At 39.3% G+C, this 20000-nt stretch overlaps 1 protein-coding gene across 5 annotated transcripts; it reads left to right on the forward strand.

The window, feature by feature from the left end:
• Nucleotides 1–1087: 1087 nt before the first annotated feature.
• On the forward strand, nt 1088–14368 carry NAT1 (N-acetyltransferase 1). Of its 5 annotated transcripts, none has more exons than XM_027378269.2 (19): nt 1088–1214; nt 6810–6920; nt 7026–7164; nt 7340–7450; nt 7559–7699; nt 7808–7996; nt 8124–8234; nt 8347–8508; nt 8616–8735; nt 8925–9092; nt 9441–9546; nt 10138–10454; nt 10581–10749; nt 10883–10974; nt 11134–11355; nt 11478–11729; nt 11900–12086; nt 12249–12370; nt 13188–14368. In XM_027378269.2, exons 3-19 carry the CDS (start codon nt 7045–7047, stop codon nt 13254–13256), a joined length of 2658 nt encoding a protein of 885 aa, XP_027234070.1. In that variant the 5' UTR covers nt 1088–1214; nt 6810–6920; nt 7026–7044; the 3' UTR covers nt 13257–14368. The 5 variants fall into 5 exon arrangements, with proteins under 5 accessions (XP_027234070.1, XP_027234071.1, XP_027234072.1 ...); XM_027378270.2 differs by having other exon boundaries at nt 1089–1214; nt 9468–9546; XM_027378271.2 differs by having other exon boundaries at nt 1089–1214; nt 7056–7164.
• Nucleotides 14369–20000: the final 5632 nt, after the last annotated feature.

Genomic DNA, 20000 nt, shown 5'->3' on the forward strand with positions numbered 1-20000 from the left:
GAGAGAGAGAGAGAGAGAGAGAGAGAGAGAGAGAGAGAGAGAGAGAGAGAGAGAGAGAGAGAGAGAGAGAGAGAGAGAGAGAGAGAGAGAGAGAGAGAGAGAGAGAGAGAGAGAGAGAGAGAGAGAGAGAGAGAGAGAGAGAGAGAGACCGACGGAGACAGAGAAGCAGAGAAGACAGGAGACTGTTTGAAAGCTAGCGAGGAGGCAGGAAACAAGAAATGATTGTATCTGACCAAAGACACACACACACAGTCGCTTGCACATTCTAAAAAAAAGAACAAGCAGACAAAGACGACAAAGACATATCCCCAAGCCAAGAAAAGAGAGAGGGGGGGACGACAGGACAGGCTAATCTGGAAAGAGGAGTTGAGGCGGACGTGATAAAGTCTGTGGGCGCCGAGTGGAGGAGGACGTAGGCGAGGGCGAGGCGAGAATCTGCCGCGGCCTTCTCAGCTCCACACTTCCGGTTAAGGCCATAGAAAGTATTGGATGCAAACTCCTGCCATTCGGGAGACCTTGACATGCATGGATGGTAATAATATGTGGAGGTGTTCTAGCGCGAATTAATATTACGAGTAAGAGCTGCCCTTTCCTAGAATGCAACGAGATTCTCTGATTTTCTCAGATATGCACGGGATTCTGTTTCAACAGATCGTGTGTTTTATTCTTCCAAAAGTTTATTTGAAATAAAAGTCATTGTTATTATCGACTACCATAGTACGAATGAACCATTCGCAACTAAAAGATCTATTAGAAAATTATAGTAAAGAAGTCTGCGGTAAAAATAATTAATTTACAGAACCATACTATACATATGCACATTTCAAATCTAAAAAACCTTTCGTTTAGTTCTATATAGATAAAAGCGTAATTTCTAACGACCAAACTTCCCAGAGTTTAGTCATCGATTTATTTCTCGGATTCACATATGCAGAGAAGCGGCCATGACAGCAGACATGACGTCATCTTTGAGGAAGCGTTCCAATAATTCTCACCATATAATTTGTCCGATCTCGAATAAAACTTACATATCAGAAAACGTAGATAAATTAAAGGAACTCCAAAGTAATATTTACATATCGTAATGTTCTACAGATGGATAGACATAGCAGCCTAAAGAAAGTCGAAAGCCTTTTGAAAGAGTTTGCTCCAACATTATAAGCAGGCCAAGCGACTTCGAGGTTGCGAAAGCCCTCGATCCTTCCCTCCTTTCGGTGAGTTTACGCGTCGCTCCTGTAAAATTTTCAATTTTTCGCCCCACAGTGCTCCCAGCTGCTCTGCTTTTGTGGTAGGATCGTGTATTAGTGTATCTGCAAAGACTGTAAGTTAAGAAATTTCTATTTAAAAGTGAATTTAGGGAAATATTGATCGCCGAAGAACGTGTTGCGTAGCTTCCATTATGCAGGTCGTCAAAATGCCATTGGAAAGAAGAGATTCTTCCAAAGGCTCGTAATTATGCCATCCTTCAGCCAATGGGAACTCTCCCCTTCTTAATTACAACTTTATGGTGGAATATTTAGGAACAAGTCTACGAGGAAGGGATAATAATGATCTAGTTAGGAGAAAAGTGTGATTGCAAATGGACGATTTTGAAGTTTGTCTGAAGGCTCGATCACGGAATTTTTTTGTTACAGAATCAACCATAATGGAGTTTAAAGCTTATTTCGGTCTCGTAGGGAATAGTTGTCCATGCTTGGTGGCAAATTGAGGTAATTTCCCCCGAAAAAGTGGGGGATTTAGGGAGTTTTTTTGTGTTCGGTGTGCATGAGGAAAATAAATTGAATTTGAACCGAGCCTCTTGATGTTGCACCAAGATTCTCAAAGGAAACTTTCCGCTTTCGGTTCTAATTTCTTGTAGCTTTTACGATGGCTGGTTTGGTGCGAAGGATTCACGGTACAGGCTAGTAATTTGGGTATTTTTGATATTGGAGGAAATATTGCAATGTACTAGGACTTCAAGGATATGTCAAAAGCTTGCCAGAGAAGTAATATTTGAATAAAAAGATGATTGAATAGTTGTATTGATGAAAATACCATTTTCCCAAGCACGCAGGCTTAACAAACTACAAAGAAATGATAGTTTGACAAGGTGTTGTCCTATATTTTCTCATATCCCCCCCCCCCCCACACTTTTCCTTTTTTCATGGTAGGCCATGTCGTGTAATATGGTTATATAATTGAACTAAAAATATTATGGTAAGTGAACATTCCTCTTTTCCATTAGGTTTGTGCAAAGCATAGAGGAATATGTGGTATTAGTCGAAGAGACCAATGTGTGTAGATATAGGGAAATGGACACTGCCATCTTATAGAGAGGAAGAAGAAAAGCAGGATAGAACAGAGTTTAAGGTGGTGCGGGCTCATAGTTGCCTCTAAAGGACGTAAACATATTGCGGAGTTGACTCTCAGATTCTAAGTCCCGCATCTTGTTTACCTTGCAAGGGATAATGCAACACTGACTGCTTAACTCATTACTGCGATGTCCATAGTAGTTTGTTACTACGTGATTAAAATGATATTTGACTAATTATCAGTGTCTGCTGTTACAGATTTATGCTCTTAAGTCTTTTATTAATGTTATGCTACTTCATTTAAGTGTTTTAAGGTTGATTTATAGTCTTAGAATTGTCTGCGCATTGTGCATTTCTCACTTTCATTCGCAGCCGCTAGGTTTGACAGTTCGAAAGCCGGCCATTCAGTGACGAGTTTTGCAGTGTTGTGTTGATTCTGGGTTTAAGACATACAGTGGCAATGAAGAATAATTAGACTTCAGTAACTATCTCAGTTTAATATCTGGTCCCATCAAGAACTCCAAATGTTAAAAAAAAAAAGTTATTAAAATTGATATTAGATGGTAGAAAGGAGCAATCAAAAATTTGACATTTCCAGATATAAAGGTATTTGGTTTATTATTTTGCGGTGTGAATGTAGCTCTATCTTCTCGTACATACTTACTGAGATGAAGAGAATGTGTCCTGGGGGTATTGGGGGCTCCGCCCCCCATCAACCCTCCCCTCGGGCAGTTAGGGAACGCCTTGTCATAGCTACTTGAATTGTTAGATGATGCTGATTTATTGGTCAATACATCTTTAGCGGTGTTTAGAATGTGTGAATTCTTGTAGGGTTCTTTAAATTTTGGCGCATCATCTGTATAATTTCTAAGATGGTGGTTATGTCTGTAGTTTCATTGGCCGATTTTAAGCGTTTATGCTAGTTTTATACATTTTTTATTGTTATTCTTACTTAAGCCTGTTTTACCCCATAATTTCCCTGATATACTTCATGCCCTCTAACGGGACTAACAAATCAAGATCTTCGATGGAGAAATGGTACTTGATCTCATGAACGATTCATTCGCAGAAGAAACAGCACAGAGAATTGATGGAATCATTGGATTTCCATCAGAAAAGCATAATTTTTTTCAACTTAGTTTCTGGGAAGGTGCATCGCTATTGGTGACATTTACCTCCACTGCTTATCACCACTAAGAGAAAAGTCCAGAACACCTTCCCAAAGCTGGAGTTCTTGATATCCGTTTTCTATGTCTTTTTTACTAAATGTTAATAAAGAAAGGTACAAGGAGCTTGCCCCTCCCAATCTAGGGAAAAAATAGAATGTAGAAAGGGTTAGGTTTGGGGTTTTAGGTCTGTATGATACCCTGTTTTGGGGGACTTAGTCTTTGGAGGGTGTGTCACTTTCAGTTATAAATACCCTTAGCACGACTGCACTATTAGAGCCATCTCCAATTCAAACAAAGTTTGAACCGAAAGTGACATGCAGAGATAGAGGGAATTGGATAATCATTGACGGGCATCCTGCCGGTGTTTTGTTATCAATGATGATGTGCAACTGATTTTCGTCATTTTGTGGTAAATGTGGCTGCAGTAGCTAGATCAGTGATGACTATTTCTTAGGCTCTATAAGATAGTGGTGTACATTTCCCTCTATCTGCGTTAAATGCTGGTGCAGTCGTTTTGTATACTTAGGATAGGTAGAATAGTGCCATTTCTGTTGAAAGATTTTGGCCACTTCCTTATAGTATGGATGCATTCACCAGGGACTAAGTCCACAGCTCCATGGCGCGAGTGAACTTATGGTAAGAGTGGCGCTTTCCAGTCTCTCTCCTTGATTTGTGTCATTACCTTGTTCTTGTCGGCAGATTTTTTTCTTGTACCGACGACTGCAACACTTTGTCCTCTTCAAGAATATCTTATTCAAATTGCTCCAACTTAGTGCATCCGTACTGTAAAGATTAACCAGATTTTGTTTCGGTGGGCATTGCAGATGGTAGCAGCAGCTACTGTGAATATTTTCCAGTTAATTTAAATGATATGGTTGCACTAAGTTGGCAGACAAAGTAGAAAAGGCTAGGTTTGGTGTTTTTAGGTTGTCATAATACTCTGGTATTGGGTCTCTGGAGGGTGTATAGCTCTCGGTAACAAATATCTTTAAAATGTATCTAGGCCTACATTGTGTTTTGTATTTTTACAACTTCAAGTGATCCCCCACAAGTAACTTTTGGGAATAATAGACCAGCGAGTTCTAGAACACTTACTCAGTTTCCACAATAAATAAAGGTTGTTTTGAGATAGGTTGGATTCCAAGAATTCATCATGCTTATCAGTTGACTTTTAGAAAATGACTATACCCATCAGAGACGGCCCCTGTACCCCTCATTTATTAGTACTTTATGCCAACCTATAGAAACAGACATTAAGAACTGACTCTGAGGGTGTAATGGACTTAGTCTCTGAGTGGTGATATGCAGCAAACATCTCCTCTATTGGTTAATATGAGGCCACTGCAGCCGAAGCTGCTGTTTCTTATTCTATTTCTTACTCTCTATAAGATGGCGTTGTCCACTTCCCTCTATCTCCATGCATTGCTCTCGATAACCTATACCTTTTGTCCTCTACAAGAATATATTTTTTATTGAGAGCGACACACCCTCCAGAGACTCTCCCAAAACTAGGGTATCATGGAACCCAAACACCCAACCTAACCTTTCCTCCCTTTTATTTTTTTTTATTCATTCCCCCCACTCCCCCTTATTAGCATTTTGTGCCAACTTATAGAAAATGGACATTAAGAACTTGATAGTAGGGGGGACATGTTGTATAGTTAATTAGTTTATTATCTGTGATTCATGATCAAAAGGTCATCCAAAGAAAAAAAAACATCAATATTTTTTAATACATGCACTGTTCTGGTGGTTGTAGTCATTAAAAAGTTATTCTGAACTCTTGTAGGATTATCATTTTTTGCATATTCATTTGCATTGTGCTAAATTATTTTATTGCATATATATGTGTGTGTATTGAAGAATACTTTCTATTCACTAGTCTGTTATCCTTCATGCACTTCACAGAGAAACAAATATGATAAAAGTTATGGCTGTGCCCACAGTGAACCTTAGGATCAGTATAGCCATGCGCCTACAGTGCTCAAGCAAATGGATCGATGTCATATTTGCCAGCTGTTGACAGGCTATACATGGTTTGTTCGCCTTCATTGAGGATGCAAAGACATGTAGGCCATTATGAACCATTATGGGTGTGTTATGAAGTGATAGTTAGGTTTTAGGGCTTTTATCATAATCACAGTAAACTCCAATTATTGAGGAAAGATTATATAATTGGGAGAACCACATTTTAAAAGCTACCATGATATCTTTGAAACACACTCAATAAGTTTGCAGTTTGGGCCTTAATGATACCCTTAACCCATTAACACCGGTATATTTTGAAGCCGAAAATAAAAGATTCTGGGCGGCTACAAAATCGGCAGTTGGGGCTGCCCCAGACTCTGCCTGCTGCTGCGTCGGAGCGCAAGCCCCGATACAGCGTCACACTGGCGGGACACCCGGCAATGTTTATTTTTTCAGGTGTCTCATAAGTGGGACACCCGTCATTAGTGGGTTAATATCAACTACATTCCTGCTCTGACAGAAAAAGAATATCTAATATTAGTCACCATAGCTCTGACTATAGATTACTTTAGGTGACAAGTATTTTATTTCTAGGCTTATGGAGAGAGAGAGATTGATTGATCGATCGATCAGTCGATCAGTTCTCAGTAGGTGGAATTAATCTGTCATCAAATAATCAAATACTTATGTTAATGTAGGTATATCCGTTAGAAAGTGATTTATGTCTGTCAATCCTTTGTCCTCTGTCAAAACTAGGTCAGCCAAGAACCTATTATGTATTGATCCTGTGAAACTTTTAGGTTCAGTAGAAAGTTCAATAGTTCTTTCTATATCCTCTTTACGCAAGAATTTTCAAATTTATTTCTAATAAGTTCACTTGCACTTGTTTTGGTTTTAGTCACAACCACAGTGTTTTCAGAGGAAGATTGCTTTTAAATAATTTTTAAATTCTGTGGATTATTTTGTGGATTTTCCATAATCTTGTTATGATAATTATTATGGTATACTTGAATTCTAATTTGTCTCACATATTGAATATTTGAATATTTTCTTCACAAAAAGAGTATGGTTGTCATAGAGAAAAGTGCCTGTTTTGCAAGACAAAGAAAAATGTCCCCACACATGTCTGTCAAGGGGTTTTGTTTATACCAAGTGCGATGTTTGAAAGTGTCGAGTACAGCAACATTCGTAGGGTGCAAAATGGCTCATGAAGCAGAATTTGATATAACAGCACATTACCTTTTTGTTACAGTAGAAGGTAGTTTTTTTTTTTTTTTTAATGATTGTCCTCTGACCCACCTACCCCCAGAAACAAATCTCTTAATGAAAAGCAATAAGTGATATTGAATCTATTAAATACATTTTCCCTTTCTTATTTCAGGAGCAAACAAATATCCTGAAGAGCGCCATTTTTTATCAGGGTGGGTTACCAACGAGCAACAACGGACGGGCAGAGGAGCCAGGGGGGTGCTTCTCGCTCCGTGGGAGGAAGGTGTGTACCCTTGACATAGTGTCAATCATGAATTAGTGGAGAATGTTATTGGAAAGCTGTTTGCCATTGTTATAATATTAATTGATTCAGTTATTTTATTTATAGTGGAAAGGTCTTAATAGTAATGCCTTTCAGGGACGATTTACGTTCCCTGTCCAGTAGCAAAAGGCGATGGATACCTCCTTCTAGCTTGAGACGAGATGCACATACCCCAGACAACAAATATGACCTTACTTTCAGAAAGGTGAGTTGTTTGTAATAGATGTACATATTGAAATTCAAACATATATGTGAATATTTCACACACATTTGCATTAAGTAAAACTAGAACACTGGTTGTATTTGATTTCAAACTTTGATAGAAGTGCTCATTCAGGACTTAATTGACTATGCAATGTTAATTTTTTTTTCCCCCTTAGGTTCGAGGAATACTCAACAAACTCACTCCAGAGAAGTTCCATAAGCTAAGTAATGACATCCTAAATGTAGGGCTAGATTCCACCACACTTCTCAAAGGGGTCATTTTACTGGTAAGTTAAACTAAGAACTTCACTTGTAAGTTAAATTATATTGTATATATATTGTATTTTAAATGAATTGTTTGGTACATGTTTCTAATGTTTTGTTACGCTCAACAGATCTTCGAGAAGGCCCTTGATGAACCCAAATATTGTTCTATGTATGCACAGCTGTGCAAACGGCTGTCAGAAGAGGCTCCAAACTTTGATCCACCAGACGGACCTTGTACTTTTAACCGCCTACTTTTAAGCAAGTGCCAGGTATAGTTTATTTTTAATGTTAATCATTATAAAGTGTCTCCCCTCATACATGGTATATTATATGTGATAGTGAGATATCATGTTTCTCATAAGGAATTAAAATTTTAGGATGAATTTGAGCGGCGGCGACGCGCCTCGGAGATATGGGATGGGTCGGAGGGATCCGCCCTCTCAGCAGAGCAAGAGGAGGAGCGAGCAGCAGCCAAACGGAAAATGGTGGGCAACCTCCGCTTCATTGGCGAACTGGGGAAGCTGGAGATTATTCACGAGTCCATTCTCCACCGTTGTATCCAGCAGGTAAGTTATGGGCTCTCTATATCAAGTCTATTATTCAAAGCTGACAGCATTTTCAAGAATTCATCATTACTGGTAAGACATGAAAAGGATTATAGATATACATTGATTCCGCTCTTTTTATCTCCAGTTGTTGGAGAAGCGTAGGAGTAGACCAATGGTTGACTTGGCTGAGGATCTGGAGTGTTTGTGCCAGATAATGAAAACTTGTGGAAAGGTGCTGGACAAGCCCAAAGCTAAGGTAAGCAATACTTTGGATGAAACATACCTGTTTTTTGTAACTTGAGTTAATAAGAAAAATCTTTAAGATGCTTCGTAAAGTGCATGCAAGTAATGCACACTTTTTACAACAGAACTTGATGGACCAGTACTTCGAGCGCATGTACCAGTTGAGCAGTAACATGGAGCTTCTATCAAGAGTTCGCTTTATGCTGCAAGACGTGCTGGATTTGCGCGCTGCCAACTGGGTGCCTCGCAAGGTAGCCCAGGTGGATGGCCCGCGCACCATTCGCCAGGTGAGTTAGTCAGAAAGTGTTATCCAGAAAATTAGATTTTTTGTTTTGTAACTGTGGCATATACATTTATGAAGTTTTAGTGATAATTTAACCTTTATGGAATATAGGTGCGTGAAGAGGCAGCACATGACTTGGGTGTCTACATCCCGCCACCGTCTTCCCATGGACCACCACGCTCCTCCGGACCAATCTCTCCGTTGGCTGGAGTCTCGTCCTTTTTCCCTCAGGTGAGACCTTAAGTCTGTATAAACAAAAATATCCAAAATAGTTCTGTTTAGGTCATTTAGATAATTTTTATAATTTGGCGTTATCTGATACTTCTTACTTTAAATTAGATAAAGTGCATGTATTGAGTTTGACAGTTGAATCTTGAAAGTTCAGAGAACCTGTTGCTAAACTTTTTTCCCAATTTCTAGCCTGGAGGTAATCGTACGGGAATGGAAGACGTATTTATGGGTGCAGTAACTCTTGGCACAGGCCCAGGGGTGATTTCATCTCAACCGGACAAGTATGGATATGACTCAAATGGATTTGGGGGTGGCGTTAGTGGTGGAGGGAGTTACAGGCCACGGCAACAGCAAGGGGTAAGACTTTCCTCCCTCATTTTGCCCTCAAACCTTGCAATACTTCGGAGTTTTGCTTACTTAGATGTCCATTATTTTTAATACTAGATTTATTTTAGATTAACAATAATTATTTTGATTAACTATTCATTTATTAGTATAGGTATTTGTCCCTGTAGTTCTTCTTAAATACCATTTTTTGTAGTTTCATGTAAGATTTTCCTGTATAAGACGTTTTTGTATTTTGCATGAGTATTTTTTAACCATAACCTATTCATTAAGGAAGACATGGCCTTGCCCTCAGTACCTCATGGAAGATATGTTGCTTACATTGCCTAGAGTAAATTTTGTGCCATTATTTTGTATCAGGGTTTCATCCAGCACAACTCTTATCAGAACAAGCACTTCAACAACCAGAACTACAACAGACAGCAGCAGAACAACCAGTATAACCAACAGCAGAATTACAGCAACAGTAAGTAACAAGTTTATTCCTGGTATTTCATGAAGTGAATGGGGGGATATGATCAATGATTTTGATTGTTTATATGATTTGTAAAGTGGAATAATAGATTATACATCATTGTAACTATGGCTAGTATAATGTTTTGAAATAAAAACTAATTCAGGATACAGATTTTGTTCCATATTTAAGTTATATGAGCAGCAGTGATATACAAGTTTTAAAGATAATAGGCATACATGCACATATACACGTGTGTACATGAGTGCGCACACACACACACACACACACACACACACACACACACACACACACACACACACACACACACACACACACACACACACACACACACACACACACCACACACAGTCCAGTACTGCAGCCTCTTGGACTTGTTTTTCCAAAGAACCCAATTTTGTGCAATATTCAGTGTTGTAATAATCAATACAGATCAATTAACAATTTTTTCATTGTGGAATCTGTTGTCATTCAAAGCAATCGGACTCAGTATTTTAATCAAATATAGGATTATCTGCAGCTTTTTGAAAAATTTTGATCTGTCACATTTTATATTTTCCTTTTCTCTTTTCATTATCCTAGTTGCCAACAAGGATTTGCCCCCACGCTTCAAGAAGATGTTTAGCCACAGCAGTGGAGGAGGATCTAGCTCTTCTGATGGAGAAGTGTCCCTTCGCCCTGCCGCCTCCAGTATGATGCTAAAACCCAAGACCCCGGGTGTTCTACCACAGAGTGCCCTTGGTCAGCAAGGGAATGACCATCATATCCATAGCAGCCTTCCTTTAGCACCACAGCCTCAGCCTCCTAACCAGAAGCCAACACCACCGCTTATGCACAAGGATCCCCCAATTCTTATTAAGCAGGCATCTATGGAGAAGTCTAAAGCTAATAGGAACAAGGTAATTAAATGTTTTTTTGTTTATTTTTGTGTTAATGAAACATTTAAAATGGCCAATATTTAAATGGTGTCCTAGTTATGTCTTAATCGTAGGCTAACTTTTCTTTTTTTTTCTTTTTCTATTCAGGGTCCAAGTCGTGAGGAGTGGCTGCGTCGAGTGAAGAACTTGTCAGAGCAGCTGTTGAAAGAACAGAATTTGGATGAAACTGTGGATAACTACCGTTCTCTCAAGTTGCCTGAACGTCTTACTGCAGAGGCAGCACAAGTTATCATCAACTTACTTTTGACACAAGAAGGTCAGTAAGATAAGTAAGAAAGTATTGATTGATTTTAAGAAAGGTTGTGATTTTATTTGATTGTGAACATAAAGCCAAACAAATGTTCTAAGAGAAACTGAGGATCTTATTGTAACTTTCACTAACATTGCAGAGAGCAATAGGGAGCTGGGCAGTCAGCTTTTGGAAAAACTTCGCAGTGAAGGACTTATGAATGTTGACCGTCTGTTTGATGGCGTCAAGCAAGTAAGGAAAATTTAATTTAATTTATGTATCAAGTAGTTATTGTAAGGAAATTATTAATATATTTGCTTGTGAGGAGAGATTTTGTGAATTCCTTGTAATGGTCAATTTATAATTTAAAATTCCTCTGACTTGTGTAACACAATTTCATAATTTTTACAGGTGCTAGGTCAACTGGATGATCTAGTTAATGATGTACCAAGAGTGAAGTCTCACATGGCTGGAATTCTAGGTCACTTGATTGCATCAGGCACCTTACCCTTGGCAGATGTTGCAGAACCTCTCGAGGGTGGGCAGCACTTCCCACTTTTCTTGCTCGTTCTTCAGACTCTGCACAAACTTTTGGGAAAATCTAATCTCACACAAACCTTTAATGAGAGCAAGGTAGTGTATTCAGTTGTATATTTCTATTTTAAAAGATGTTTGCTTATCGTATTGTAATTATTCAGAGAATACAAATATTTAAACTCCTTGATTTAATTCTATTCTATCTTTTCTTTTTCTAGGTTAATCTCTTGAATCTGCTGCCAGAATCTGATCGTACCAAGGAGAAGCTAGCAGACCTTCTGGAAGACCGTGAACTCTCCTTCCTTTTCCCATTGTTGCGCATTCAGTCAGATCTATGGCGAGCTCTTGTTGCAGACCCAACGCCACACGCATTCTACAAGTACATCAAAGACACTTTGGATCCAGAACACCACACTGCACCTGGATTCATCAATGCCTTAATGACTGTCCTTGTGAAATACATTGTGCAGGTGAGCATCAGAAGGAAGTGGTTATTTTAATGTAGTAGGAAACACTTTGGTTATGCACATTACTAGTTAATTCTCAAACCATTTAACTTTGAGACAAGTTGGTACTTATTTCTGTTTTATATTTTGAAATATAATAAATGTAGTTATTGATAATGAATTGTTGATTTCAGGAAACTACTCTGGCTGCTGGTGCTGACCCAACTACCATCCCAGAAAAGATGGTCACCGAGCGTGAACAGGAACTCTTGGCAAAATTCAAGCCAGTGTTGCAGGCTTTCCTTCATGACCATTTACCACTGCAGGTTACTGCTATTTATGCCTTGCAGGTCTTCACATACACAAACAACTTCCCAAAAGGTATGTTTATATAATGTACAGTAGTGAGTATACATAATGAATGAGAATGAAAATATAAAGATTATCATCTGCCCTCATGAGTGAGTTAGTGTTTCATATATTGTAAACTGAGTGATTGAAATTTTCTTCAGATTTATGGTATTTGTTCCTCCCTTTCATCAGGAATGCTGTTGCGTTGGTTTGTGAACCTGTATGACCTTGAGATAGTAGAAGAGGATGCCTTCCTGACCTGGAAAGAGGATCTGAGCCAAGATTATCCAGGCAAGGGCAAAGCCCTCTTCCAAGTAAGTATATGGTCAATTGTATTGTGTAGGATTTCTATTCCTTCCTTAGAGAGAATAAAAATGTGCACAAGTTTGTGCTAAAATTGTTGAAGGAAAGGAAAATTTAAACCGTATTAAGGAATATGTTCATAACTTTGGTTTTATAGAAATGGTGAAGTTGAGAATTATAATTTTAATAGCTTTATGTACTTCACTTGGAAGTTTTGGAGTAAAATTAGCACTGAATTGTAAATAAAGTATTTTGGATTAGATTTTAGGAATGGTATGACAGTTACAGCCTTCAGTCATAAGGGATGATGTCACTAGGAGAGATCATGACCATTCTTTTTTTCCATTCATGCAACTTTCTGTATAACAGCATTAAGGCTTGCAGATTTGGTACACAACAAAAGAGGAGCATTGCATAGACCCAGTATATTTAGTTTAATCCAAGATAAGTTCTTATCTTCTTACTTTAAAGAATAGTGGAGTGAAGATTTGATTGATTATACTCTAGTTGCTTTTTTAGATCATAGACTTTTCAGACTTCAATTTTTATTTTCAGTTGCTTATGATTTTGAGTATGATATTTGTATGTTCATTACTTTGGAATGAATCCTTCATTAGCAAGTGTGCCAGCTGATCAGGGCCTTGTATGCATGGATGCTTGATTACATAATCTAAAATGCTAGTGGCTTAGGATGTGTCTAGAAGTCATGCAAGTTAGTAATTGAAAATCTCCATGTGACTGAGGAATCATAGTAAGTTCCAGTGATGTTATATCTAGGATGGTGTTAAAAATGCACATCAGTTGATAATATGAATTTGATGTTTTCAGGTTAATCAGTGGCTTACCTGGCTACAGGAGACTGAAGAGGATGATGAGGAAGATGACGGAGATGCTTAACAATGGAGATTTTAAGATATGAACAAAGGAGACGTTAGTGAAGTTCAGAAGAGATGTGCCACGAGAGATAGACTAATGGATTAGATACACAGGATAATCCCAGTATTTGCAAATGATAAGCCGAGAATTGATATTTGCGAGTCCTTGCTCTGAGGAGACTGTCCAGTTTCTGATGCTTCATGAGTATTTAAATCATTATCTCCAGTTACTACTGCTGCGTGTGCCTGTAGAGGCAGAGACGGCCAGAACTCCTGGGAACAAGGCTTTAACAGTGCTGTGGAGAGGTAATGTTTGGCAAGATTGAAGTTGGTTTTTGAAAGAAGAAAAATAGGAAAAATGAGCTTAAGCCAATTATGGCACATAATTGCAATATTGGCTGACACCAAAGTGTTCTCAACACAACCATTTTTTATGCGGATAAAAAAAAAGTAATGTGAAAAAAAACGCTTATAAAAAAAGAAAAGGAAAAAGATCGTATAAAACGGAAATGCCTTAGTGTTGTATGAACTTTCCTTATAATCTCTTATTATAATCCCCTGTTTTTTGCTTCTCAGACTTGAGCTGTGTCAACACTAGGTGTTAATGGTAACATATTAGCCAGCACTTGAATATTTAACTCTGATTTTAACCCCTTTTGTGACAGTGTTATTTTAGGTAATTGAGAGCTTTATTTTCTTTTCTTTTTCATATTTTTTACCTTTGCCTTGTTATAGATTTATTAGATCAATTTAAACTGGATGGATGGAGGTGACATCTCTTATTTATGAGAATGCAGTGCAAGTTGGTTGATTCTTTTTGTACTCAACACTAAGTACGAGTGTTTGTGTGTATGGGCAGTTTTTTATCAAGAGTTTTTCCAATTAGGAGTGTTCTTTTGGTTTCATATTGGGTCTTCAACCTATTTCTAGGGACAAATCCAAATTGTGCAGTTTTATTAACAATCCCACCTTTAGGGATAAACATGTTTTCAACACTTTAGGCATAGATTGACTTGAGTAAATCATTCCATAATGAGTAGCCATGGAGTTTGGATGTCCTTTTTCACTACTTCGCTGTCATTGTATGCGGCTATAGCACATTTGTCGCACTGACCAATAAACATCACTCAAATATCTTGTAATTTTTAATCCTTGTTTGTGTTTTATCATGGATTTTTAATTTCTGGTAACAGGTCTGAAAGTTTTTTAAGTGAAACTATGAGAATCTGATGATTTATACTCGGATTACTTCTCTGGTTTCCCAATCCCTAACTATCCTTTGATCGTGTCTCTGGCCACTACTACTACAACTACTACTACCCCTTCCTTGAAACTTGTCAATTTGTCCATTCCGAATTTCTCCCCCCAAGCCATTACTCAGCTTTCATAATACATCCCTTTCTCTGCCAACAGTCTCCACGTTAATCTGCAGTCATTCATTTTCTACCCCCTCCCACATCAGCAATTGCACAGCGTGAGTCCATATTAGCAATCTTTTTCGATCTCGTAAAGGTATGATACCAAATGGCGCCACCATATTCTACAGCAGTTATCTTTCCATGGCATACGGGGAAACATAAGTGTTTTAATAAAATCATCCCTTTATAATCATACCTGAAGTGTCAGATTTGCCTCTTCTACTTCCTCCACTTCTCAATCCGAAGGTGTCCCTCAAGGTAGTATAAGAATCGCCACATTTTCTCATTGGTTTAAACAGAAGTTTCAGCTCTACCACCAGTTTTTCGGTCGATATTCTAGCCATCTTCACCTCAGGTCCTTCCGTTCAAGTTCTCAACTTGTCCAGTCGTCGATAACATCAATCTTTTCTTGGGCTATCAATCATGGTTTTTGATTCTCTACCTCTAAAACCTTTTCCATCCTATTTTCTTGTTCACGTATAGGCTCCCAACCTCCACTCCTTTATGGTACTCCTATCCATTTCCGATTTTCCGGCAAGTTCTTTATCATGTCTTCTCAAAGAAAAGCCTGCCATCGCTTCGACTCTAACAAACCCCCTCTCACCTATCCTAAGGTTCAGATCGCAAAACACTCCATCTCCATATTACCTTTAATCCTCTCCACCCTTGGTTATGGCTATCTTCTATTATTCTGCCTCTGCCTCTCTTCTCTCTCAACTTGACCCAATACACCATTGGTGTCTCCGCATATCCCAGGAGCCTTCCGATCCTCTCCAGTTAAGACTATATACTAAATCAGGACTACTATCCCTTTCTCGACGTCGCGCTCTTCTAAGAAGCTATGCTCGTTTCCACTATTTTTCTTTCCAAGTAACTCTCCCTCAACCTCTTCATACTTTCTCTTCCTCTCCACGTTTACCCGTCCCCTACCCTGTTTGCATTGGACGCTCTACTTTCCTATTCATCTATCTCTTATTTCCGAACCCTTCCTCTTGCCCAAATTTCCCTCCCTGGCCGATACCTCCCTCTTGTAATTGCTGTTCTATTTTCCCAGATCAACCCAAGTCAAGCATTCCACCTATCCTTACACATTTTCATGTACTTATCTCTAGTCACTCCAAATCCACTTCGGGTCCTGGTTTTGCCGTAGTCTTTCCCTCTCTCACATTAAGCTTTCCTCTTCCACCTGAATCGAGTTGTCCTTACAACGGAACTATGCTATCCTCAGCTCTACAACGCATGTCTTCCATCTTTTCCTCACCCTTCACCATCTTCACTGACATGCAATTCAGTATCACTCATACAATCCATACACCCTATCAGCCCTATAGCCCGTAAGATACATGACCAGTTGCTCTATCTGTCTACAGAAAGTAGTGAACCTTTGCTGGATACCCAGCCGTGACGGGAATCCCGACAATGAACAAGCAATTTTCTTCTACGATCTGCCGCCTTGCACAAAACTCACCAACCCCGATTTTCATACATTCTAGACACCGACTACTACCCCCACTTCAAAACTTTACTCTACAATAGTTGACAATCTTTCTGGTCAAGTTTGAATACCAATAAACTTCAAACCATAAAACCTTCAATATCTCCTTGGTCAGCCCTATACCACCAGAACAAACGTTGGGAAACTGTCGTGGCCCGTTACCGAATAGGTCACACCCGACTAATTCATACCTCATGTCACACTAAACCACATCTATGCCCTACATACAATATCCCTCTTTCTGTCCCACATCTTACTATCCTGCCCCCGCTTTACCGAAGACCGTATCTTTACTTTCTCTAACGTATCCTTTCTTCTCTTGACCCCCAACGTGTCGGACATCCTCACAGAATCCCCCACCTTTTCCATTGACAACCTGTTCTCCTTCCTCGGACGCATAAAAATCCTCTAATATAGTTAGATCATATTATGATTAACCACACTTTGTCCTTAACCCTTCCCCTATTTATCAATACCTACCCTACCCCATTTACCCCCTCTTTCTACACCCTTCACTACCATGCTATCTTCAAACATTTGACCGCTGAAAGACATTTTGGTTCTAATGAAGGACTTCTTTTAAAAAACCCTTCCACCATAATACAGTGCCATAGTACTGTATGACCTTTGATGTCTAACACATCTATTTTCTGATAATATTACTTCTACCCCCCTCCTCCCTTGTTGCTGCATTCCATCCTTATCGTCAAGCTCACTCCACACCACTTATTCTTGCTACCGTTCTCATCCTTTACTACTTCCACCTTAAAATTTGAGTACTCTTTAACCCAGCCAAAGTGCACCGGGTCTTTGATCCCCCCCTACAATTCTTTACGCTGTCAATATTATCCTCTCTCAATCTCTGAATACAGGAAGCAAAGTTTACTTACGTAGTCATTCCGATCGTTCATGCCGTTCACACTCAAGCATCATCTACCCTGGCTGGCCTCACCCCTCCCTTTATACTTCTATCGGAACTGTTTCCTTCTTCCCAGCTGATTGCTTATCTACGACAAAGATTGGAAGACTGAAAATGACATGTTTGCCTTCTTCGTCGATACAGACGCATTATCAATGTATTCCTCCTAGACCTCTATATGACTTGCTCGTTGTTGCTTTATCCCCCCGCCCCCTTGTCTTTTCCTTTTCTTTCTCCTTCTGTCCACACTCAAAGGTGTGAGTGTGTTGAAAGGATGAAAGTCTGGCTCTGTGTCAGTTCTGAACGGCCGTCGTACTGAGTTAGCCCCTCACACGGGCGAGGTTTGCTCGGTGTGACGTCAGAAATGGAGAGAGAGCAAGCAACCCCTATGTTTATCGAAGCATCGACGAATTGCCAGTTGCTCGTCAACGATAAGCGGTGGGTATAGTATGAAGATATTACCAGACAACACGAACTGACATGTTGCGGCAATGCCCACGAGCTGTCAGTTCTCATGTCCCACCACCAATCGTTAGATATGTCCAAGGGACGTTGGTCTCGGTAATTAACTCGTGGTGGTATCCAGTTTCCTAATATATGGTTCCATTTCTAATAGGTTTATAAAATGTATTAGGTTCCAAGCAAAATCTGCTTCTGGTTCACGTGTCAATCCCCGCATTATTGTCACATGAATTCATGTCTTTTCTTCTTTGAAACCACTCTACACCACATTTTTTCTGCCTTCTCTATTTGATCTTGGGCGTACATTGCTATAAGAGTACACAACGCGATTTTCTTTTTGCGTGTCCTGCGATTCATGTACACCACTCGATCCTGTTGCAGTCACTGCCAGGCTGTGACTACCCAACCAATGTCGTTTGGACACCAGCATAAATGCCTACGAGAGCCATAGCCCACAAAGAGGCAAAGTTCGCCTGTGTGGAAGGGGCCTTTCCTTTCCATTACCATACTAACATAAAGTGCTCTCTTTGACGTTTTGACATATTTTGTCCTATTCGTTATACCATTTTTACCCTTTCGCCACAATACTTTATCATAGTGCTGTATGACTATTGATGTCTGGTACATTTATTTGTTCTGACCATTAACTATTCTGGAAATAAATAAACATCGCCAGATAAACCAAAAAAAAAAAAAAAAAAAAAAAAAAACTTTCTTCCCCGGGGGCTTCGTCCTTCTTTTGAATACGCCGCTAATGACAGAGGACGCGGCAGAAAATGTTTACTGAATCAAATACAGAACTCTACAACATTTGATATCTAACATATTTTACCCGAATCGTTAACTCATTTTTAATCTTTTAACCATAATACTTTATCATTGTGCTATATGACCTCGCCTTATCACTATATTTTGAATACGACGCCTATGACCTTAGATGTTGTAGGTAGAAAAAAAATCAATTAGATGAGATAAATCTACACCAATATTGCCAAGATTACTTTCCATAGACATGACCTCCCCCATGAATTTTGTTGGTGGAGAGTACTACCTACACCCCTCTTGAGGACATTCAAAACTTCCTAAACATAACCCAAGAGAACATTCCTATTCCTTATGTTCTCCCTTCCCCACTTCTAACACGCTCCATCTTCCCTTCTCCATCTGCACCCTTTTTCCCCAGTTATCCCTTCCGCGCCTCCCTGAACGCTTAAGTGACTATTTTCACAAGAGTATTATTCTCCATCGATACCTCACCTCCTTCCCCTGGCCCCTTGTCTCATTCCCTGGGTTCTTCTCTTACGATTCTTATTTCTACCCTTATTACCCGTTGCAAAGGCCTGTCCACACGAGAGGTCACCGGGCAGACAAACTACTTGATAAACTGAAGGGGGAGAGGGGGGGGGGGGAGGTAGGAGACGGAGACTGAGGCCCAAAGTAGGGGATCATCCCTACCTTGGACTTCAACCCTGGCCGCTTTTCCGTAGCACCATTTCTGCCGATCTCTAAACATATGATAAAGAAAACGGATATAATAAAATTGTGCCATACAGTCATAAACGGATAGATATTAGATTACAGTTATACTGTGTAGGATCAGAGTCTGGTGATAATAAGATTCGCTGCGTTACTTTCTTGTTTATTACATGCCTAAAACAATATACACCAAATGCATTACCAATCCAACATTGTAACATTCAACAACATAAAATGCACCCACATCTCTTTCTAGAAAATGTCTTTGATGTATAACTTGAGAAAATGCGATATTGAACCTGTAAACTTGATTTATATAAAAAGTAAACGACTTTTCATAGTGAGTGTGTTATAGAGCAGAAGGTCACTATATGGAACTGTGGCTCTACCTTTGGTGATGCCCAGCTTGAAGACCCAGCTGACGTGGCATCGAATGAAACTTCTGCCACATCGTATCAGTTCATACTAGGATGGTTTCAATAATTTTCATGTTTAATTTGTTTGGACATGAGAAAATATCTCAGCATTGTTTTAAATAATTTCCTTTTGTATGAAATTCGTAGCCATACCAAAGAAAAGAAAAAAAAAACGACCTACGGAAAAAAATTCCGAAGTACCTACACCATCCGTCGGTAATCTTTTATTTCCGTTTAGCAGACGAATGTCCGTAGAATTCCAGCCCTGTTCAGCCCTCGACACAGCTGTCTCACCCTATCGCTATATTTTGAACAGGCCGCTAATGATCATAGATGACGCCGCAGGAATTTTTCGATAAATAAAATAAATATTCTGTAAACAGTAGTTTCCTTGTTTTCTCGCCTGTGGCGTCACTTCTACAATTGCCCGCCGATGCGTCTACCGACTAAACCCGCTCGGCTATTTGAGTACCACATGATCGAGTTTGGAGGCGAGAGAAATATTAACATGATTTAAAAAGACGACTGGCCTTGGCCTTCACTGTATAAATTCCCTTGAATTATACCCATCCCTGTTGTC

This window comes from Penaeus vannamei, chromosome 9, assembly GCF_042767895.1.
Source record: "Penaeus vannamei isolate JL-2024 chromosome 9, ASM4276789v1, whole genome shotgun sequence".
Lineage (NCBI taxonomy): Eukaryota > Metazoa > Arthropoda > Malacostraca > Decapoda > Penaeidae > Penaeus > Penaeus vannamei.